We start from the raw sequence: 23,103 nt of genomic DNA on the forward strand, positions 1-23,103 counted from the left end.
ACCCTGCCCCACGCCTGCAGCCCCCAGTGCCCGAGGGAAGCCCTGGTGCCGGAGCAGAGAAGGCAAGGAGGGTCCAGGATACCTACGTCTGCCTGGGGGGGGGCTGAAATGGGGGGGACAGGGAGGGGGCCTGGTGGGCACCTTGTCACTTGCCAGCTTGTGTGCAAGTCGGCCTGGCTTTCCCACGCACACAAGCGTGCGGACACCACAGCCGTGTCCATGGCCCCCGGGCTGCAGACCTGGACACTGCCCTCCCTACTCCTCTACCTTGTGTGCTGGGCCCTCTCGTGCCTTCTCCTCTCTCCCACCCCTGCCTGGGCCTCGAGCTAGACTCAGGTGTCCTCTGGTGGGGGCCGAGCCCTGACATCAGGCTCCATCCTTCACAAGGTGCCTGTCCCTGGAGGTTTCCAGAACAAGCTTCTGTGGCAGGAGGAGTGACCTGGGCAAGAGATTGGGCCAAGCTTCCTGCCAGTAAGGGCTCCTGGGCCAGGCTTGGAGCAGGAAGGCGCGACCCCAGCCCTGCCAGACACCTGCCTGGCACAGGACGCTCCAAAGACAAGCCAGGCTGCTCCACCTGCCTGTCCCTACCACCCCCCACAGAGGGGCCACCTGCTCCAGGGGCTGGGAGCCCCAGCATCCGCGGCCCCCAGCCCCTGGCATGGGTCTGGGCACAGATGGCCGCCCATGTGAGGCCTACAAGGCTCACGTCATCGCTGTGTGTGGGGAGGGGGTGGGGGGGGCGGGCAGGCAGGCATCCAGGCCCCAAAATTTCTGCCCCCACCCATGCCAGGGTTGCCTGGCAGTGGGCAGGGCACACAGGAGGGCACAGAGCACAGTGGGTTTCTGTGGGGAGGGTCAGGGTCCCCCTCCAAGGCCCTGCTTTTATATCCAGCTGGGGTCAGCACACCCTTTCCTGAGGGGCACAGACTGTCCTGCAGGACCCTCCTGCCCATTTTCCCTACAGGACGCCTGCCTTCCTGCAGGTGGTGGTCAGCCAGAGTGTGCTGGGCCCCTGGCCAGCAGAGTGTGGGTGTGGGGCCTTGGGAGTCTTGTGAGCCCTCCAGCCTGTCCCTGCCTGGCCAGCAAGAAGGGGGGTGACCCCTGACAGGCAGAGAGGGAGAGGGAAAGGGGTGTCAGTGGGGAGCGGAGGCAGGTCAGGCTCCAGGCTGGGTGAGCCCGGGAGGGGGCTGCTGGCTACAGCTGGGGGTGTGGGTGGGGTGGAGGCTGGGGACCACACTGAACGCCAGGGACGGACCCCACAGTCCTCCCCGGGGGCCCAGGGGAGGACGGGCCGTACCAGCTGTTACTGTAAATGGGCAGGCGGCTTCCTCTTTCCACGGAGGGTGCGCCTGGCATCCGCCTCCCCAGATAAGGGTGCGAGTTCTTGGCCTGCGGTCAGCCCCCCTGACCACAGGGTGCTGGGTGGGGCCCGGGGGGCCAGACTGTGGCTCTGGGGCCAACAGACTGGAGGAGGGGTGGAGGTCCCAAGACAGAGACGGGCAGGCACAGCTGAGTGCACAGGGGACCCGGGTGGGGCCCTGGCTGCTGGTGACAGAGGCAGAAGTGAAAGCTGGGGGCGAGGGGTGGGGGCGGTCACAGGGCAGGCCAGGAGCACCCCCTCCGCCCCGGGCTCACCGCATCCCTGGAGCCTTGGGCGGCTTGGAAAGTAGCACCATGTGGGGAGGGCCCCAGAGCTGCCAGCACAGGGACCCCGGCTTCGGCCAGGGCTCTGGGCAAGGGAGGCCAAGCAGCAGGACAGCCTCATGGGCCCCTGAAGAGAGCCTGGCCGGCCTGCCAGTGGTGCGGGCGGTCCTGAGCCAGGGGACCCAGAGGTGGGGCGAAGAGGCAGGGTACGGCCAGGAATACTGGGAAGGGGGCTCTGACCCCAGGCAGCTTCTGTCCTGTCTGCCCTGCATCAGGGTGTCCAGGGCCCTTTAAAGACGGATTTATTTGAGAGAGCACGCAGTGGGAGGGGCAGAGCGAGAGTCTCAAGCAGACCCCCCACTGAGCATGGAGCCAGGACAGACAGATGGACGCAGGGCTCTGTCCCCCTACCCATGAGGCCTTAATGAGACAAAATCACAAGTCGGACACTTAACGGACTGAGCCACCCGGGTGCCCTGACCCAGGGCTCTTTAAATCTATACCCAAAAGTGAACCCCAAAGTGGAGCCCTGGCCCCCAGGAGGTGCTGGCCAGCATCCCGTGCTTCTGAGTCGGCCGCCAGCCCAGCTCCAAGCCCCCCCCGCCCCGGGCCACGCCCCACGCTGGCCACACAGTGCCCCCACGGCCTGCACCAGCCCTGCCTCCTGGGGAAGCCCTCCTTCCCGGGCCCACATGGGCCTCCTGCCCTCCTCCGGGACTGCCTCTCCCCTCCTGCCTCCCACATCCGGGGCCTGGAGGGGCAGGCCGGCCTTCACGGTGGAACCGGGGTGGAGACCGGGAAGCCGAGAGCCCACGGGTCCCGAGCAGTGGCAGCAGGAGATGCTCCGGGGAAGGACGAGGCCTGGCAGGCCCTGGGGAGGGGACGTCAAGTGGCGGCATCGATGCCCCATGGGGATCGCAGGTCTGGACAAGTCTGCAAGGTCACGCGAGGTCCTGCTGCCCACTCAGGTGGGCCTGGTCGTGAGACCGAGAAAGGGGCAAGTGTTTGGCACCGGGCACAGGTAGGACCTTGGCTGCAAGCCCTTGGCTCACACCCATGGCTGCAGGGGTGCCCCTGGGACCCCCAGCAGGCCACAGTGGACAACTGTCCACTTGGGAGATCCCAGAAGACAGCGAGGGGTAGCCCTCGCAAGAGTGCTAGACAGACCCCAGGTGTCCAGCCCTACCCAGGAAGGGGGCACTCAGATTCTGGCCAATGGTCCCACAGCTCCCTGGGAGGCCACCCCCGAGAGGAACGGGGAGCCAGGCCCAGGTGACCGAGGGGGCAGTGGTGGAGGGGAGTGGGCTCCGCTCTTGAGGTCTGAGTCCCGCTGCAGTAAGCTTGTCATCCATGCCTCCGGGCCCAGGACCCCAGGCAGGGCCCCGGGGCCTGAGGAGCAGCAGGAGGGGACAGAGGTGGGGGCTGTGGCTTGGGGCCCAGCTTATAAACCGTCCGCCTTCCCTCTTCACCTGCCCCCAACTCAGCCTCTGTGTCGGACCCTAGGTGGCACCCCAAAGTGGCTGGGATCTTGGCCTCGGCGAGCCCGTGAATGACAGGCAGAGGCGAGGGCGGGCGTTGAGGCTCTTCCTCCTGGTCCGCACTGTTCACGCTCCAGGCCTGACCTGAGCAGAAGCCTGGAGCCCAGGTTGAGTGGGTTTTTCCAGGCTGCCTGGGTGGGGTGGTCCATACCCCAGCCGACCCCGCACCCCTCTCTGGGGGGCTCCTGAGGACTGCTGGAGCTGTGTGTGCAGCTGGGGGGCTGGGCATTGGGTTTCCCACCGCCCGGCTCTCCAAATGCCCTCCACGTGACCTTGGAGGGGCCGCTGTGGAGCTAGCTGGGAGGCGGGACATGGGCAGCGACGGGCAGCTGGGAGAGGCGGCGCCCTGGCGCCCAGCACTGTGGCACCCCCGTGCTGCTGCTCCCTCAGGACGCCACGCTGGGGCCCAGGGCTCCCACACCACCTGAGGGGAGCTGGCCATCTACCCCGGGGGGGCAGGTCTCCAGGCCCCGGGCACGGTCCCCCTCCAGCTGCGATCCGTGGGCCACCCAGCCGGGTGGGACCTAGACAAGCACCCCAGCCGGGACGCTGCCCACCGAGACCCCACGTCACTTGGGGTCGATGGAGACCAAAGGTCCGCACAGTCTGACAGGCAGACAGACCCCCCGTGCCCTCCCTGGGCTCGGGCCCAGATGGTGACCCGGGGGGAGGGGGGCAAGCATGGCTGTCCTATAGGCGTACTCTCAAAGTCCTTTATTGTACAATGTCATCTGTTTGGGGGAGGGGCGCCAAAGGACTAACGGGTACACAGCGAAGTAGATAAATATGCCAAGCTTTTTCTTTTTTCTTTTTAAATCAGGCATTTATAAACAAGAAAGCATACATTAATTACATAAAAATAGTTTTCGATAGTAGAGTAAGTCATCCTGTTGTCATTAGCAGCAGCGAAGGAGGGAACGCGGACAGCGATGCAGACGCTCCTGGCGGATATGAAGGTAGAGCTGTGGGTTTTTTTTCCTTAATTGAAAAAAAATGTCGCTCGTGACTCCTGACTTAAAGCAAGAACGAGACGGCCTCTCGAGCCTGGTGGACGCGGTGGGTAGGTAGGTGGGTGGGTGGGTGGGTGGGTGGGGGGGTGGGCGGGGGGGGGGAGGCGGGGGCCGGGGGGGGGGGGGGCGCAGGGGTGCCACGGGGGCTGGCGGAGGGTCCATCCCCTCGGGCAGGTGAGCTGTTCTTCCTCAGTTCGAAACAACCCAGAAAACAAGACAACTACCAGGTAAGAAACGAGTTTCTGAGAAAGGAGCCACGTACACGCGTGCGATACAACAGTGCCGAGGGACAGTATTTACAGGGACTGTTTTTACATGGCGCTAGTTCCATACGAAAAGCAGGATATTATGTGTGAGTTAGCTGCTCCAAAGATATGAATGTTATTGCTGTTGTTTTTCCCTTCGTTAAAAATCCTCTTTCAGCATAGAAATAATGAGTAATTAAACTGAATACACAATCATCTGGATAATGGATCTTACACACAGGGAGCGTCAGCAGCCGACAAGACAGACTCTTCTCCCTTCTGCAGAGAAACTGAACCGCAGCTGCACGATGAGAGCCAGGTCTCAGGCCCCTCGGATGGAAGCGGCCAGAACGGGCCGATTGCCCCCCACCCCCACCCCGGCTTCACCAAGGGAGCTGCCCAGGAGGGCTTGAGCTGCTGGTGCCCGGGGAGCCTGGGACGGCGGGTCCCCACCACCCCAGCTCTGGCGGGCCGCAGGCCCCTTGGGCGGGGACGGGTGGGGCGGGCCCGGCCCGGCCGCAGCACGCCCAGCTCTTCCCGACCTTCCCGGACGAAGCTGGCCAGTGGAGGCGTGGCCCCAGCGGTGGAGATGGTGACCGGAGGTGGGCAGGGCGAGGGCGACGGGAGGCGGGGCCCCCACACAGAACTCAAGAGAAGCTCACCACCCTCTGGAGCCCAAAACCGAAAAGTGAACGGGTGGCCCCGGGCAACGGGCCGCAGTGGCCCTTTGATCTCTCCTGGCAACAGAGCACTGCCACCCAGAAGCACGAGGGCACACTTAAAGCTCTGCTCCGACGAAATCATTTAGTTCCCCTTGAAGAAATGACTGAAAAAACACAACTCTGGAAAAACAAGGCTGAACACAGCATTCTGAGTGTTGTGTAGCACGACCGGCCCCTTCCAGGACCCGGTAATAATGCCCATCAATGGGTATACATACGGCAGAGGTTTAACATTCCATGCATACAGATTTCGTAACTGCAAAAAAAACAAAAGCAAAAAAAAAAAAAAAAATCCAAACAAACGCTGCATATATATGGTGTCCCTTTTGCATTGCACTTTAGAAGGGGGGTCCAGCAGCACCTGCGCCCCTCCCCCCCAGTAAACCATGGGCGAGAACCCTGCAGATGACATGGTCACCAAGCCTCTGCTGGTCGTGACGGCGGGCGGCGCCTGCACCTGGGCCAGCACTCTCCACCTCCGTCCGCGCTCACAGCTGCCTCGGCGTTAGAACGGGGTCAAGCAAAGAATTCTGGTAAGATCTTTCTCATGTACATAAATACCATAATTTCAGGATGGGTAGCCGCCTCTCGTCTACTGGGAAATCATTTTTCAAGCTTGGGCATAAAAAACCTTATACAATTTGCATGAACAGTTGAGAGTAAACGAGATTATTTGGAATAAATGCAAGTAACTTATTCTGATAGTGGCAGATTCAGTCTGAAGACAGGTGTCTCGGGGGTAAAAAGACGAGTCAGGATTTGCTGTACAAGATGCTGGAAGGCACAGAACTACCCCCCGAAGTTCAGTTTTTGCATTTTCGTTTTGTGATTCCCTTGTTCAACCAAGCACCAGAGGGGGTTTCTAAACACTCGAGCACTTAGGATGTGGACTGCTCTATAAATGGGTTTGCAATATTTGAAAAGTAAAAACCTCAGTTAACTGGGGAATAAAAAGAGAAGGGAAGATTTTTGACAAAGTGCAGTTCTAAATATACGTTTAAATGAACAAAAAAAAAGAAAAAAAAAGTGAAGTAATGCTGTTTTGTTCCAACGCTGCAGCCTCAGTCCCGACGCGACAAGAGCGGGCCGGGGAGGGCGGCCGAGGCGGAGCGGGCCCGGCACTCACTGCCCCCCCCTCCCGGGGGCTGCCTGGTGGGCAGGCGGGCGGTCAGGCGGCCCGGCTCCCTGCGCCCTCCCTGCTCTTCCCGGCAGCAGCACAGGAGGCCTGGGTCCTCGTCGCTGAAAAAATAGACTCTGGAGAAAACCCTCCCTGTCCTCTCGCGGCCACGGACGAGCTGCGATGGCTTCGCGGGGCGGGGCGGCTGCACCCCGGCTCCCTTAGCAGGTCCTCGGATGGCGTCACGTGTTGGTGGGGCTTTTAAAAGTTAGTCATTAAAAAAAACCTGTTGATTTTTCTGAGTATCAAGTCTTCTTATTGGTTTTAAATAGCTTATAACAAAAATGTAAATGTTAGAACGTTCCAGCAAGCAGAGGGCCGCTGCAGGCGCGGAGCCCTTGGCTCCGGCTGCGGCTGGGAACCCGGCTTGCGCACTTGAACTTGGCCAGTAGAAAATTTTGCAGTGGATTCCAAAAGTATGTGGTTCCAAACACTCGCTTGGTTATAGGCACAGTAAGACGTTGTGCTATGTGGACGTGGGGGTGGGCCCGCCGGCGCGCAGAGCCCCCCCCCCAGCCCCCGCTGGCGTGGGCCGCCCGCCCGCCCGCTCCCTGCGGCGTCCGCACCTTGGCGGCAGACAGTGGGCTCCGCTAGGGCTCCAGCTCGGCAGTGCTCTCGCTGCCCGCAGCCTCGGGGCGGGGCCGCGGCCACAGCTGCTCCTGCAGCTCCTTCACCACCTTCTCCAGGTGCTCCCGGGCCTCGCGCTCCCGAAGCAGGTCAGCCCGTAGCTGCTCGCGGTCCGCTTCCGCGTGCTGCAGCTTCACCTGCAGGTCCTCAATCTGAAAGGGACGCTGGGTGTTAGCGGCCCCCACTCCCCGGCCCGGCCCACCCTCCTTCCAGCGAGGGAGGCAGCGACCAGGGCCTGGGAGAGCCTCTCGGGTGGCAGCATGACCCAAGTCCAGACATGGCACGCACCCCAAGAGCAGCGGCCTGGGGGTACCCTGTTGACCTCCTGAGGCCAGGGTTTCCCTCGAGAGCCTGCTGCCCAGGCCAGGCTCTCGAAGCAGAAGCACAGCCAGAGGAGGAGGGGCTGTGGTGCTCTCTGGCCCCTTATCCAGGACTCTGGCCGGGCGGGACGGCCGATCGGGCTGTGCTCAGACTTTCATAACCACACACGGTGGGCGGGCTGCGGCCCCGGCCCCAGGACAGGAGAAGCTGGGGCTGCATGGGGGCTCATCTGCACCCCTGGGGCTGGCTCAGAGCTGGTTCCTCAAGCAAAGCCACCAAAGAAGGGCACAGCCAGGAGGGAAACAGTCGTGCAGAACTCCCGCATGGTGGTCCTGACCGGCCAGGGGACTGCCTCCCTGTGGAGGACGGACCCCTGAAGCCCAGGACAGTGTGCAGTGCCCAAATCAGCCTGCTGGGCCCCCATGGTCCCCTAAGCTTGCAGTGGGTCCCGGAGGTGCCAAGAGAGCACCTGCCACTTCCCGCCCAGACCTGGGACCTGCCACACAGCTGAGTCCAGAGGCGGTGTTTTGTGGCCCCGCACAGGCCTCCGTGCCCCCTCCTCCCCACAGCCAGGCACGGGGTCCTGCCTCCCGGGTGGTGCCACAAAGACCCGCCACGAAGTCCCCGCCCGTACCTGGGCCGAGTACTTGGCGCGCAGGCGGCCGGCCTCGCAGCCCTTGTCACACACCCGCACCTGACGCGCCTGCTCCAGCTCCCGCTTCAGGCGCAGCCGGGACTCGTTGGCCTCTCTCATCTTCTTCTCATTCTCAGCTCGGAGGCGCTCGATCTCCTTCCGCAGGTTGCGCTTGGCCTCCGTGGCTTCCCGCAGCTTCTCCTTCTTGGCCACACGCAGAAACTCCAGCTCCTGGGAGGGCAGGCAGCACACGCCGCAGACCGGGGTCACCATCCAGCCTGTGCCCCCTCCCAGGCCGCCCCTGCCCGCCGCCTCCGCACAAGGCTGCCACCTGCCTCCCCGTTCCCACAGGGTCCCATGGCCCAGCGCTCCGCAGCCTACAGCCTGAGAGGGTGGAGGTGCTGCGCAAGTTTCAGCCCGGCTCAGAGAGCCCGCGGGACTTCCTCAAGGCAGAGCACCGGCTCGGGCTCCCAGGCCACCCTCCTCAGCACCTCCGCCTCCACCCGTCCTCACCGACGGCCGCCCCACCCCGCAGGAGGATGCATGTATGAAATCACACCTCCACCCAGAACCAGGGAAAGGGCATCCTGAGCGAGCGCTTGACACACACTTAGAGAAGACATCTGAAATCCTCGGGCTCTCAGGATGGCGAGGCTGTGCCGTGCTAGGAGCCCACGTGCAAAGCTGCCAGACGCCAGCCGCCAGCCGCAGAGGTGTGAACTCAGCCAACACCGGGCGGGCCTCCAGCGAGGCCGCAGAGCCCCAATGTGAAGGCGCCGCCCTCCCCGGCGCTGCGAACTCTGGGCCTCCCCCGCCTACCTGGGAGGAAAGGTGGCGTGGAGGACGCCACGGCCTGTGGAGGACCTGGGGGCTGGCCCCACAGTCTGCCCCCTACTGAGGTGGGAGGCGGATGCAGGCAGGGCCCAGACACCCTCAAGCCTCTAGCCCCCTCTTCAAAAGGAAGAGGTCAATTCTATGGAATCAGCTAGAAGCCAGTGTGCACGCACAGGCCATGAGCTTGTGCCTGGAGCCACCTGGTCCAGCCTGCACACTCGCTGCAGAGAAGCCTGCTGGCTCCACCTCAGACAACCCCACGTGTGGGAATGGACCCTCAGAGCCTCGTCCTGCACACACCAGGCCGTGCTGGTGCGTGCACGCCAAGGACCCACAACTGTCCTGGGCTCCCCGCTGAGAGCAGCCCAGCCTCCGCTGCCCCCAGACGGACAGGCCAGCCCCATGAGGGGCCGGGCCAGGGGCAGGGCGCATCGTGCAGGGAGAGCTGGGGAGCGGGGGCATGGGGGCCTCACCTGGTGGAGGCTGCGCTTGGCCTGCAGCGCGGCGCTCAACTTCTCCTCCTGCTTCACGCGCATCTTCACCACCTCGTGCAGGAACTTCTCTTTGGCTTCCTTGGTGTCCAGGCCGCCCTCCAGGGCCTGCCGCAGGTGCTCCAACTCGGCCTCCAGGCCGCCGCTCGAGCTGTCAGCAGGGGCCGCAGCCTCGGGGGCGGCGGGCGCGGCGGGTGGGGCATGCACGCCGGGGGAGCTCAGGTCCTTGGCGGAGCTGGATGAGGTAAGGGATGGGGAGGAGAGCGAAGACAGGGAGGAGGTGACTGCGGAAACAAGACGGGGCGGGGGTCACCAGAGCGCTGGCGCAGCACCGCGCGGCCCCGCCCCGGGGGCAGGCCGGGGCCCCGACTCACACGTACACTCCTCCCTGCTCTCCACTTCCACCTCAGCCTCCGAGTCCCGCTCGTCCTCCGGGGCGGCCACGGGCACTGGCGTCTCCGGGGCTCCGGGGGTGTCCACGGTCAGCTTCCGCTTCCGTGGCTGGAGGCAGGTGGCCAGAGGCTCGGGGGCCCGGGAGACCACGGTGGCGCATGGCGGGCTGCTCACGACCTTCTGCTGGGCCGGCGGTGCCAGGGCCACATTGGGGGCCACACCCGTCTCGAAGCTCTTGTAGGAGTAAAAGCTGCGGGGCACGGGGGGAGGGGCGTTGGGGCCACAGGCGTCTGCCCCTCCCCCCACCCCCACCCCCACCGTGGCCAGCACGTGAAGGCTCCTCGGGGGACCTGCCCCCCTGGAAGGCGGTGAAGGAGGAGATGCCAGCCAGTAGCTGCGGGGTAGCTGGCCGCACCCGACACCGTCTAAAGGACCAGCACTGTGGTGACTGTGGCTGGCCTCCCTGGCTGCTCCCATGGCCAGGCGGCCCCACAGCGCAGCCTGCGGGCAGGAACAAATGCAGCAGAATCCCGGGCCCACAGCTCTGGGCACTTCATCCTGCCCACGCTGAGCCCGCCTCACTGTGCGCTCAGGCCACCGAAGGAGCGCCCAGCAGACTGGGGGAGGCCCATCCTGAGACACGCAGAGCGACAGCCTCTCTTGGATCGTGTCCACTTTGAGAGACTCTAGGCAACCCCTTAAAGGAAAGGTCTCACCCAGCAGATGATTACAGACACCCGGTGGCAGAACCCAACCCCGGCCCCCACGTCCCTAGGCCTGGTGTTGACCACCAGCCGCCAGCATGGCAGGCACCCACCTGTCTCGAATCAGGGCCGGGAGGTGCGGGGAGAGCTCTTTGTCACTCGTGGACACTGCAGGGGACCAGGGTCGGAAAGCAGAGAGGCGCTGGCGAGGGTGAACGCAGCCAAGGCTCTGCGGGAAGAGAGGCGCCGGGTGTGAGAGGCTGGGGTGCGGAGCCTCAGTGACGGCCACCCCACCCCAAAGACGTGCTCAGGTGAGCGTGCTCAGCACCCCCCACTCCCCGCACAACCTTGCTGGAGCTGGCCAGGGTCCGCAGCCAGCCAGACTGTTTGTCCTTCTCAGAAGACGTAGGGAGTTGGGAGGAGGCATCATCTGTTTTCCGGATGGAGGCCGGGGGCTCGGAGGAGACCTATGAGAAATACAAGAGTGGTTGCTGGCATCTCCAGAGGTAACCGCGCTCTGGGCAGGGTCTCCAACCAGCAGACTCGACCGTGCACGAGGTGCGTAGAGTGATGCGCAGACCTGACCCCAGGGCAGGACAAGCCACTTCCCCGAGCGCTCTGTAGGGCTGCCACGCTGGGACCTCACCCCACCGCTGCAGAAGGCCCAGGATAGGGCGCCCAGGCCGAGCCCCGGGCGGGGACTTGAGGGGACAGCCCCCTGCCACAGCCCTCCCTGTCCGTGCGCTGCCGACTTGGTGCCAAAATGACTGATGGGAGCTGCGGACTCTGGCCTCTCTGCCATGGTCATGCCAGGACGGGGAAGGGGCAGCCCAGCGGGCAGACTCACTGGCCAAGTGTGGTGCCCTCCATCAGGGGGGTTCACCCAGGTCCCCAGAGTTCTGGGCTCCACCAAGCAGAACTGACAACTAGCTGTCAGCCAGAGCAGCTGTCTGGCAAGATCTCAGGAGAAAGACATCCTCCAAATAAGAGACAACCCTCTCGGGGCGCCTGGGTGGCTCAGTCAGTTAAACGTCTGCCTTCGGCTCAGGTCATGATCCCGGGGTCGTGCGGTCGAGCCCCACATCGGGCTCCTTCCTCCGCAGGGGGCCGGCTTCTCCCCCTCCCCCTGCTGTACTCTCTCACTGTCTCTCCTTCTCTCTTTCAAGTAAGTAAAATCTTTAAAAAAACAGAGAGGATGACCCTCTCCACCGAGTGTCCAGGGCTTCAGGACCAAGGCCATGCTCATGTTTTCCTCCAGCGTCCCAGGGGCCCCACGTTGTATCTGCAGGACACTAGTAAGAGTGGCTCCAGCACCGGTGTCAGGAGAACAAAGTCCCCCAACCCGATGGCGCAGGATCCTGAGGGAGAAAGGGTCTCTTCCCAAGAAAACGGAACCATCTGTGGAGAATGGATAGTGCGCCCCCCACCGGGGCAGCTGTGCTGGGGGCCACACACAGGTCAGTGCACAATCACCCACCTAGGGCCGGTGCCCTGTCACTCCCCCGCCCCCAGCCTGACCTCAGGAGGAGGGAGCAGATGTGGGGGGCGCTCTGCTGGCAGCTGGAGGGGAGACCAGTAACGGGGGGGGGGGGGGGAGAAAGGCTCCTCCCACCTCCAGGAACACTTGGAGAAAATACTACATCACAGACCTGGCCCCTTGGGGGGACACGGGCTTCCTGGGAGAGGAAGGGAGCAGGGAGTCAAGTGGTCAACAGAAGTGCCCCGCTTACCAGGGCCGTCATCACAAAATTCCAGAGACAGGACAGACGGGACCCTGGGCAGAGGGCCCGACCAAGCCCGGCACATGTCCGTATGCACGCGTGTTCATGGGGCCCCACCCCACCCCACAGCAGCCCCTCTCGGGGGACAAATATGCAGGGTCGAGGACGACTCTGGGACCTAGGCAGCCCTCGGGCCCCAGGGAGGAAATACTAGGACCTCAGACCCTGTGCAGGGGTGCACTGGCCTCTGTCCTCACAGAGAAGCAGCTGCCCTGAGGCCCAGAGCCCCGCAGCTCAGAGGCCCATGCCCAGCTCTGGGAGGCGCTTCGGGGGGAAACCCACAGACGACTGTGGACAGTCTGCTCAGACATGAAACAATCATTCAGGAAAGAAAGACCTGTTTGTTGGTGCTTTTTAGGGGAGAGCGTCCCGGTGACGTCTGCCCGCACGGCCTGGATACCTCCTGTGAGCGGGTGAGCGGGGGGCCAGCGGCCGGGCGACGGGGTGTGGGGGGGCGGTTACGCCAGCAAGGGTGGAGCTTCCTGTCTGAGCAGATAGGAAGCAGGGAGAAGAGGAAACAAGCTGAGTTCTCAAGAGAAAAGCCACAGGCCTGGCACCGGCTCCCGCAGGTTCAGGGACACTCCTGAGGGGTGCACGCGACTCAGGAGTAGGGTCACCCCCCCCGCATGGTGGGTAGCTAGTGGCGCCCCATGCCCACGGGCCAGAGCCCCATCTGTGTGGTGGGGGAGTGAGGCGGGCAGGGGGCAGACTCCCAGTCAGGGACCTGGCCTGCAAACACGGAGCACTAAACCGAGCCTGTGAGCTCTGGAGAAAGGGCCTGCGACTCCCCGACGCCCCCACCCCAAGCTTGCCAACCCTAGGATGGGGACGGGTCTTCAGGTAGCTGGAGTAACTCCTCTGAGAGTCCTATAGCAGGAAAAACCCCATGAGCAGAACCTTCTATGAAAGTGAGAGAGCAGCAGGAAGGGGCCAGCAGGTGAGCCTTGCCAGGACATGGACACAGGCCCTGAGGGAGGACTGCTGCTCCCTCTCACCCGAGCGCAATCCAAAGCCCTGGCAGGATGTGCTTCTCCGGGCCTGGAAGGCCACTGTTCCTAGCAGGGCCCACTTGAGCCCCAGGGACAGCCCACGGCATCCCCATTCCACAAGAGATCAGCAAGCAGGTAAGGACAGTCACTTCTGGTTCCTGACCCTTCTCAAGGCCTCCAAGCTGTATCATGGGGGCCCACAACCCTCAAGGAGGGAGTGGGCTTCTGGGCCTACTCCCCTGAGCCTCAGGCCAAGAGCCTGCCGAGGGTCCCGCACAGCGTGGATGGCTACCACAGCAGGCCACACCACTCCCCGCAGACGCTTACCCGCGGGGCTCCAGGCACAGAAGAGCATTGCCCCACACAAGGGCGCGAGCATGTGCCGCTATGCACAAGTGTGCCCCCACACGCACACGCCCCCGCGCAGGACACGTACAGCCTCTGGGACCCCTGCCAGCCACGGAGCAGCCACTCTGCTGAAGAGCTGAGCACAATGTCCACCATCGCCAAACTGTGGAAGGAGCCCAGACGTCCATGGACACATGAACGGACAGAGAAGACGTGGTCTATATGCAGTGGAATACTACTCAGCTGTCAACAAGAATGAAATCTTCCATTTGCAACCACATGGATGGAACTCAAGGGTACCATGCTGAGCGAAATAAGTCTGTCTGAGAAAGACAAATACCACAGGATTTCACTGATATGTGGAATTTAAGAAACCAGAGGATCACAGAGGAAGGAAGGAAAAATAAAACCAAAGTCAGAGAGGGAGACAAACCATACGAGACACTTAACTCTAGGGAACAAACTGAGGGTTGCTGGAGGGGTGATGGGTGGGGGGACGGGGTAACTGGGGGACCCGCACTGAGGAGGGCACGTGATGTGATGAGCCCTGGGTGTTGTATGCAACTGAGGCATCACTGAAGTCTGCACCTGAAACTAGTAATGCACTGTATGTTAATTAACTAAATTTAAGTTTAAAAAAAAATTGTGTTTGCCAGGAGCTGAAGGGAGGTAGGAATGGAAATTATGTTTAATGGGTATAGAGTTTCAGTTTTACAAGGTGAAAAAAATTCCATGGATGACTGGAAGTGATGGTTGCACAAAAATGTGAATGTACTTAATGCTACTGAACTGTATGCTTAACACGCTTACAAGGGTACATTTTATGTTGTCTATATCTCACCACAATTTTTAAAAATAAATGTTTTTTTAAAAAAGAGCTGGCTGCAGACCACGTAGGCGCCCACCCAGGGCTTTCCAGCAGCTGTGTGTGCACCCCACAGAGCAGAGAGGACACCCCACGATGAGGTTCTGCACACCCTGCCCAGGGGTCTCGGGAGGTTTGCAAGGATGTGGGGGTATGATGCAGGAGTGACTTTCCCATGTGACTTGTTTGTTGAGCTGGGCCGCGGGGCTCTGTCATGTCAGAGGCTCTATCAGACACAAGGGGGGTGGGGGGCAGGATGGCTCTGCTGGGGCTGTGGCGACCACCCAAGGCCAGCGCCGGGAAGAGCCGGGTAGAGGAGAGGGTCAGCAGCCACCAGGAGCCGGGGAAGCTCTGGCATCAGCCCTGGGGCCTCGTGCTCACAAAGGACATACTTCATTCTGTGTCTGAGCCCCAAACGCATAGAGGGACAGCCTATGCCAAGGCCCAGAAGCAGGGCAGGGCGGAAGGAGGGCTCTGGGCTCGGAGACCAGCGGCTTCCCTTGGGTTTCTGAGTCCCCTCCTCCACGCTCTGCTGAGAACCCCACGTTCCAGCAGCACGGCAGCAGGCCTGGGCGTGGGCCCTGACCTGGCATCTGGGAACCCCTAGATGCAAGACTCCTGGGAGAGAGGCCACTGGCAGTACCCCACATTTTCTTAGGGCAATGAGCTCTTTACCACTCCGCCTCCCAAGACTGCCCTGGGATGAACCCAGGAGAGGTCCCTGGGGCCTGCCCTGCCACCTTTCATGCATGGTTCCTAGTGCACCGCCCTGGACATCTTCAAACAGAAAGAAAAACCATACATGGGGGGAACAGAGTGGGGGAGAAAAGATGTTCCAGATGCTGGCTAATGGCACTAGCCCGAGGCCCAGGCCCACACCCCGACCTCGGCACGGAGCTCTGGCTGCTCCAGGTAACCGGTGCTGGGGTGACACTGGCGGTGAGGAGGGGCAGCTCCCACCCATCTGCCAGGCAGAGCCAGAGGCCAGCTGAGCACACAGCCACGCGTCGCGAACCCAGACGACCCAAAGGAGGGACACCTGGCTGCGAGAACAGAACGTGCCCGGAGAGCACAGATCCAGGAGAGTGAGGCCGGGCCGGTCTGCACCATCTGCCAGCATTTTGCGTGTACAGACGTACCAGGCACCGTATGCACACAGAGCCAGCTTGAACAGGGCTGCACCCCGCACACCTGCCACATCCGGCGCTGAGCTCACACGGGAGGGACGGGTGCTGCCCTGGGTGGCTGACCCGCAGGAGGAAGAGGTCCCTCTAAGTCGATGGGAATAAAGTCACCTGCTCCACCCAGGTCCACGGACCCCAAACTTTTTTTTTTTTTTTAAGATTTTATTTATTTGAGAGAGAATGAGAGAGAGAGAGCACGAGAGGGAAGAGGATCAGAGGGAGAAGCAGACTCCCCGCTGAGCAGGGAGCCCGATGTGGGACTCGATCCCGGGACTCCAGGATCATGACCTGAGCCGAAGGCAGTCGCTTAACCAATTGAGCCACCCAGGCGCCCCCACGGACCCCAAACTTTATCCACGCGCACTTGGGGGATGTGTGGGCCTTAGGCTGAGGATCTGAACATGACGGTCCGAAGACTCTGCCTGTCATTAGAACTGGGGCTACAGATGCTCACAGAACCAGAAGCGGCAGCTCTAGTCTGCCCGCAGGGCACCAGCTCTGCCAGGCGAGCCAATGTCCCAAAGCAAACGTCCGTTGAGGGCAGGCCAGCAGCGTCAGCATACCTCCAGCTCCCTCAACCTTCTCTGCGACGTCCCCCACTAAGCCCCTCTCTCCCTGTGCCCTATCTGGGCACCCTCGGCACGTGGTGCCAGGCCAGCGCACACTCAGCTCGGTTGTGCAGGCTGCTCACAGATACAAAGGTCACTGGTACCTGCGAGCGCACGTACGACCGGGCACAGTGAGTACCCGCCCCCCCAGCAGATGGGAACTGTGTTGGTTTTGTTTCCTTACTACACTAAGGTGCTCCACCCACTCTGGCCCCGTGGACTAAAGCCAGGGACACATGCAGCCCCGGGCGCCACACAGCGGGACTGACATCAACTGCCACCCAGGTCCCCTCTGACCCAACAGTGCTGAACACCATGGCTGGAGGAAAAGGTGAGTGCGCCCTCCCAGCAAGATGCCTGGGCACTGACGGGGTAGTGTGGCCCTGGACAGAAGACCAGCATCCTCACTGAGGCCAGTCACTGTGTGGACGTCCACGGGCCCAGAGCTCTGGATCCCCACCGAGGGCCGGCAAAGTCAGGGGGCATCCCGACAGAGGAAAAGATCCCAGGTCCCTGAGCCTGCAGCGGCTGGGAGCCAGGGAGGGGCTCAGCAACAGCAATCTGCCTCCCCCAGCAGCACCAGGCCCAGGTGAGGGTCAGGCACAGCCCCTGGGGCGAGAAAGCCTCTCCGGGGGTGTGTGCTCAAGCAGCAGCAACCAGGTCTAAGCAGGGGCCCCCGGCCGGGGATAGGAGAGCTGAGCCAGGGGGCAGCCCCAGCTGCTCCAGCACAAGCTGATGACAACAGAACCACAGGCCTCAGCCAAATGCCAGGGCAGAATACATCAGGAAGATCCATTTGAGACCCTCTTCTGCCCAACGTGCAAGTGGTCTGGGGCTGAATTCTGGTCAATTCCTCAGGGATTAGGAAAGAGAATTTCGAAGTCACAGGGGGGACGAAGAACAAATTCCTATCCTCCCAAGACCCCCAGCTCACTGTGGGCCAGACCTCTGCAAAGAGTCCAAGGAGGACAAAGGACCAATGACCCAGACCTAGGAGAGGCTCCCCAGGGCTCAGGAGCGTGTGAACCCCTTTCAGACGTCACAGTGGGGGTGGACTTAGCAGATCCTGTAGCTACTTGGGGCCTCCAAGCATACGCATCTTCCACAGGGAGCGCGACATCTTGGCCACACCCAGACGGTGGGTCGGTCATTGGCAGCTAGGCAGGAGCGGCCATGGGTGACCCCAAGGCAGGCTGAGCCCGGTCTATAGGTCTACACACCCTAGAGCTGACAGCTCCAAGATCAGGGGGCCGAGAGCCTTGCAGCAGCCCCCCCTCCCCCGCCCCCGTGGCCTTGGCCCTAGCACATCAGGAAAGCTCAGCCCCCCTCCCTCACAGGCCCACGGAGGGATGCCACAGAGTGGCCACACAGGAGAGCAGGGGCAGACCCCACTGCCTTGTCCACTAGGGGCTCCCATGACAGAGACAGTCACTCTGGGCAGTGCCCAGCTGCTGGGCCTCAGCCTTGTGCTTTCCACACTGCTCATCTACTCAGCTGTTAATGCCTAATTACCAATTAATTACTAATTAGAAGCCAAACAACAGGTCTTGAATCAAAGCCCCTTTCCCTCTCACGGCCAGTCTGGCGCTGATGGTCCCTGCTTTGAAACTTCCAGACAAGGGGTTTGAGTCAAACTTTACAGAGACGGTTTGTACACCCAAAAGCAAAACAAAACACCGCCAGACACCAGCCTCCATGCCTGCCCAGTGTCCCCCAAGGGGTCCTGCTGTCCTGGTGCTGAGCAGGCAGCTTTAGCCACACCAGGGGAAGTCACAGTCGTCAAGCTCGGGAACGAGCACAGATGAAGTTCTCGTGGTGTCAAGGCTGGGGGCGCATGCGTGGCTGAGGGGCGTGACATGAGGAGAGGAGGGACTGAACTCCACCACTTTGGTCTTCACATCCTCTTAGTCTTATAGGAGATCCAAGCAAGTCCTACAAGATCTGGGTCAGCTACATGCTTTGGTCCAAGAGACCAGCTGGCTGGTGCCAGAAGAATCCCCCAGTCTGTCACCCCTCAGAGCAGGAGTGCTGAGGGGCCCCCAGGAGCCCTGGAAGGCCAGAGTCATGTTCCCAACAGGGTGTTTTGGTTGGGGGAGGCCACCCGGGCCCCAGACAGAGAAGCAGCATCTGAACCTGGGTCCTGAGGCCCAGCCTCAGAGGTGGAGCTTCCCAGTTCCACACACCCACAGAGACGGCTGTCCGAGCCAGCCAGAGGTGCTGGTCCTGGAGCAGGACCCGGATCTGTGAGCACCCTCACACAAAGACCCATGGCGTCGGTGGGCAGGGCTCTGCAGGGAGATGGCAGAGGGTCCCCAGAAAGGGGATGGGGTCCCCGAAAAAGGCCTAGACACCAAGGAGGATACAGCCAGATGGTGGAAAGGGTGGCCACCAGGGGTACTCCTTCTTGCTTGCTTATTTATGAGCAAATACAGGGCCCCCTTCAGTGGGTGGGTCTAGAGAAGACAAGAATGAGCATCAATCCATTCCTGAGACCCTGCTGCCTGGCCCTCAGGCAGCCTGACCCTGAGGCTGACCGCTCAGACTTCCAATAGTCTCACTGGTAAAGAGGCACAGTGTGAGGGTCCAATGACAGAGCACCTGGCAAAGGGGCTGCCAGGCCAACAGACGTCCCACCTCTGCCCAGGCCACCACCATGGCCACATCAGAGATGCCACGTCTCGGCCCACAAGTGAAGGCGAAACCTAACCCACCCAGGGCACGTGGAGGAGGGCCTGGAGCAATGCCCCCACCACTTCCTGCACCAGAGCAACTGCAACGCGGAGCAAAGCACAGCCTGCCCCTGGCACTCAGCCTCAGCCCCCTGGCGAACCGGGCGTCCGCGAGAAGCCAGGGTTTGCTGCAGTGGCCCTGCGAGCAGCGTGGCCGTGTCTGGCTGAGACGGCCGTCAGGAAAGCAGTCGGGTACTGGGAGGATCGCCAGCCTCTGCACGGAGCCGCCTCCACTCTGGACAAGTGAACGGCACAGAGCAGACACAAGTTCCAGGAGATGAACCTGAGCCCCCCCCCCCCCCCCCCCACCCCGTGAAGCTCACACAGAGCTGGGTGTACGTGCTCTCCTGCAGAACACACCTGCCCTGCACCCCCTATCCTGCGCCGCACCCGCCGGCCTCCGACTAGACCCGCGCTCGTCGGCGCACTCAGGGAGTCGAGACCGGTCCATGCCAGGAGCTGGGGAGAGCATTTCATCAAACATCCAAAGCTGTTTTGATTTCAGGGGAAGGATTTCTGCGAAGCGGCGAGGCCAACATGAGGAGACGGCACCCGTGTGTCCCGCAGAGGCTGAGGCCTGGGAGTGAGGTCACGGACCTCCTCCAGGGGGCCGACATGATAGCCCCGTGGGGGGTGGCACCCCTGCGGACCAGTGTGCCCGAGGAGTCGGGTCACCCACACACCCGAGTGCTTCAAATGGAAAGAAAGGCCACCACGAGGGCCACAGCCTGTGCTGACCCTCTTGAGGGCCACAAGTCCCAAGCAAATGTGGCCGAGTGGGGCCTGAGATCCTGCCGCCGGTCAGGCCCCTCTCTAAGCCCCTACTCTAGTGCCACTCCCATCACTGTCTTGCTTCCTACGTGGCTGAACAGTGGTCCCTCGAAGGAGACGACCCAAGCCTCATGTGTGGTTCTCACGAGTGCTCGCCATGCTCTCCAAGTGGGGGCCGCCCGCACCGTGAGAACCAGCATTCCCAAGGGGGGGCCCCCCTCAGGCCTGTCAGGGCGAAGACTGCTTGTGGGCGCCTTCTCTACCAGCAAGTGCTTCCTCATACCATCGCAGAGAAAACTCGAACACTCGGTGTCTACAGGGCCATAGGCACCACCCTGGCCGCCGCGACGACCCACACTGCCGAGAGGAGCAAGAAGCTCAAGGAGGAAAGTGGGAACTCATCCAAGTCAAGACCTTCCTGTGCTTCAAAGGATGCCAGCAAGAACGTGGAAAGACAACCACGGACTGGGAGAAACAACGAGCAGATCGGGCATCTGGCTCAGGGACCTGCATCAGCTCAAGTCAACAAAAACCTCAGTTATGACAAGGGGCGAAGGTCGGGACTAGACCCAAGGAGGCCACGCCCCTCAACAGCAGGGAAGCGCACATCAAAACCACAGCAAGAGACCACTTCACACCTACCAGGATGGCTGTGATCAGACAGACCCAAAATCACACAACCACCAACCACGAGGTGGGGTGCCACCCTGTGAGGGAGGGGGGCCAGGGGCCTCAAGCACGTGGGAGGGGCTGGAAACGGTGCAGCCGTCCTGGAAGGGAGGCAACTCCTCAGTCACGACCCAGAACTGAGAACAGGGACCCAAACACCTGAACAGCTGACCCTGAACAATGCAGGGGTGAGGGGCATGAGCCCCCCACACAGTGGGCACCCCAAAACTTAATGACTAATAGCCACTGCTGACCAGAGGCCTTGCCAGGCACACAGGGAGTTGATCCACACACATTTTGCATGTTCTGTGTGTTATATACCTTGTATTCTCAAAATAAAGCAAGCTACAGAAAACAAGTGTTACAAAGAAAATCAAAAGAAAGAGAAAACGGGCGCCTGGGTGGCTCAGTCGTCAAGCGTCTGCCTTCGGCTCAGGTCATGATCCCAGGGTCCTGGGATCGAGCCCCACATCAAGCTCCCTGCTCGGGGGGAAGCCTGCTTCTCCATCTCCCACTCCCCCTGCTTGTGTTCCCTCTCTCGCTGTGTCTCTCTCTGTCAAATAAATAAATAAAATCTTTAAAAAAAAAAAAAAGAGAAAATACATTTGGAGGACTATATTTGTCCCTATGGGTCTGTTTACAAAACGAATTGTCCCTCGGTACATACACCAATGTTGTCTTGTACAGACGACAGGAAACACTGGAGATGTTGCACATGTTACTAACACGGACGTCAAAAATGAAAAGATGGCGTGAAAAATAAATGCGTATGTATTCACAGGTATAACAGTTCATGTGCTGATAACGAAGCAGCGATAGGACTGCCTTCTGGTAGCCTCACCTATCTGCTGATAGGTGAACAAGCTTTCCCGGCAAAGAGGGTTCATACAGGATTACAGTCCTATTCATAATACAGTACTGGAAACTTTGTTACGCATTTTTAAAACCACTGACCTGTGATCATAGGCCCATACCCACTTTCTCCAGTTTCTCCAATCATGAAAGAGAGGCCAATTACACCATAATTATTTGAAAGCAAAGTTATAAAATCAGGAAAGCGAGCCACCTGAGCGGTCCACAGCTGCCTCCAGCAGGGCGCAGGCGGGTACCTGAGCCACCAAGCGGCCGCTCGCGGTGGGACCCGCAGACTAGCGGGTTCTTCAGCACCACCGCCAAATACCACGTGGCTCCCTCGGAGAGTCAGGTTTCACACACAAAACCCGTAAGAAGCGCCCCGTCAAAGGTCAGGGAATGTTCTGGTCTGGCCCCATCCTGGACCACAGGATGCCCTGGTCTAAGCTGTGGGGTGAGTGGCAGCAAGGACTCCATGATGGGCGGGGCCTGGCCTGGCACAGACCACAGCCTGCTCCCACTGAGCTTGGCTCCCACTGGTGCCAAGACACTGGCCAGCAGCGTGGGGGTGGGGGAGGGCTGAGCCACCAGGAGTGCAGGCAGCCCTCGGGAGGGGAGGAGTGTGTGAAGAGCAGCGGGCTCGGGGGAGACATGGGGACACGGGCTCCTAGAAGCCACTCCATGCCAGGCAAGGGATAGGCATCCTATGTCAGCTCTGGGCGAGGCCTCAGTGCCCAGCTGGGCAGCCAGGGCAATTCCAGGATGATGACGTGGCCCTGGCCAAGGTGTGGGGGGGCAGGGTGGCTTATGCAAAGGCACGGGCCCAGGGCAGGGGGGGGTGTCCGTGTGGTTCCTGAGGCCCGCCTGGCCCCCGCCTCCTTAAGTCCTGTGGTCCGGTGTCCTGGGCAGTGGGCACCACAGGAGGCCTACCCCAGCTGGCTCTCTCAACCTGGTGCCAGTTCACAGATGGGGGCAGGTGGTGCTGCTTGAGACCACCACCTCACACAGTGTGCCGGGCCTGGGCGAACGTGCCCATGCTCCCTGCACCGACCTGAGATCCCTACTCTCAAGCCATCGTGTCGGCACCTAGGCCCCGCCCCTTCCCCACCAGTACCCATGCTCTGACACTCCCCCATCCGATCCTTCACCATGGCACCTAGGGGGGCACCCTGTTCAGCAGAATCAACTTTGGCATCATCTGTGGCCCCATCACTGTCTCATGAACCACTCAAAAGACAAAGCAGCCCCTGCCCCCCCCCAACCTCAGGGACTCTCCACCGTGAGAACCAGCCTGTGCCCCCCAGACTGAGGCCCTGGAAAGGCAAGTGGGAGGAGTTCTCACAAATCAGCACCATTGTGTCTGAGCACAAATGAGCACTTTTAACAGGTAGAGATGTCATAGGAAAACCACATCTAGGGGTCTGAATACATGCATCTATTTCCTAACTTAGAGACTAAATTAAAAAGCAATTCTTCCTCATGGTTTGGCAGATTTTAACACAGAATTCAACCACTAAGTGATATGTCCAAGTTAGAAACCCACTGCAGGTTTAGAACTGGGGCAGGCAGGACCCAGCATTTAAGTGGTCCACAGGTTCCAGGTGACCAGGAACCTTTGGTCACATCAACCTCACGCAGGCGGCCACGGCCCCGGGGGCGCAAACCCATGGGTTTCGTCCACCAGAGCAAAGATGGCAGGCTTCAGGCTGGGACTCTGGGGAGTACACAGGGCAGGACCAGCGGCCGTGCTGGAGGCCTCCCTGTGACACTCGAAGAGGGGGCCCGACAGTCCACGTGTTCATGTAGTGGGCTGGCAGAAAATAGCCAAAACCACAAATTTAGAGATGGAAACTTTTCACGGAAATGTCATCAGGCCTTCAAAGCAGCCCACCCCGTGATGCTGTCAGGCCGTGACCCCTGAAGAACGGGTCGGGCTGGGGCGGCACCTGCCACGTCTGCTCCTCTGC

General features: G+C 61.2%; 1 protein-coding gene across 3 annotated transcripts in view; it reads right to left on the minus strand.

Moving 5' to 3' along the window:
• Positions 1-3,881: 3,881 nt before the first annotated feature.
• SKI (SKI proto-oncogene) overlaps positions 3,882-23,103 on the minus strand; it is a 70,930-nt gene continuing 51,708 nt past the window's right edge. Inside the window, exons 2-7 of one of the 3 annotated variants that reach the window (XM_025857063.2) lie at positions 10,688-10,807; positions 10,454-10,569; positions 9,618-9,886; positions 9,226-9,527; positions 7,979-8,149; positions 3,882-7,115 (exon numbers count right to left, since the gene is read on the minus strand). In XM_025857063.2, coding sequence (XP_025712848.1) covers positions 6,927-7,115; positions 7,979-8,149; positions 9,226-9,527; positions 9,618-9,886; positions 10,454-10,569; positions 10,688-10,807 — 1,167 coding nt within the window. In that variant the 3' untranslated portion in view covers positions 3,882-6,926. Of the gene's footprint in view, positions 7,116-7,918; positions 8,150-9,225; positions 9,528-9,617; positions 9,887-10,453; positions 10,570-10,687; positions 10,808-23,103 lie in introns of all 3 variants that reach the window. The other 2 variants (XM_025857061.2, XM_025857060.2) reach the window with 2 other exon arrangements.

Source organism: Callorhinus ursinus, unplaced genomic scaffold (genome assembly GCF_003265705.2).
Source record: "Callorhinus ursinus isolate GAN/ISIS: 27379988/994484 unplaced genomic scaffold, GSC_fseal_2.0 scaffold18, whole genome shotgun sequence".
NCBI classification, from domain to species: domain Eukaryota; kingdom Metazoa; phylum Chordata; class Mammalia; order Carnivora; family Otariidae; genus Callorhinus; species Callorhinus ursinus.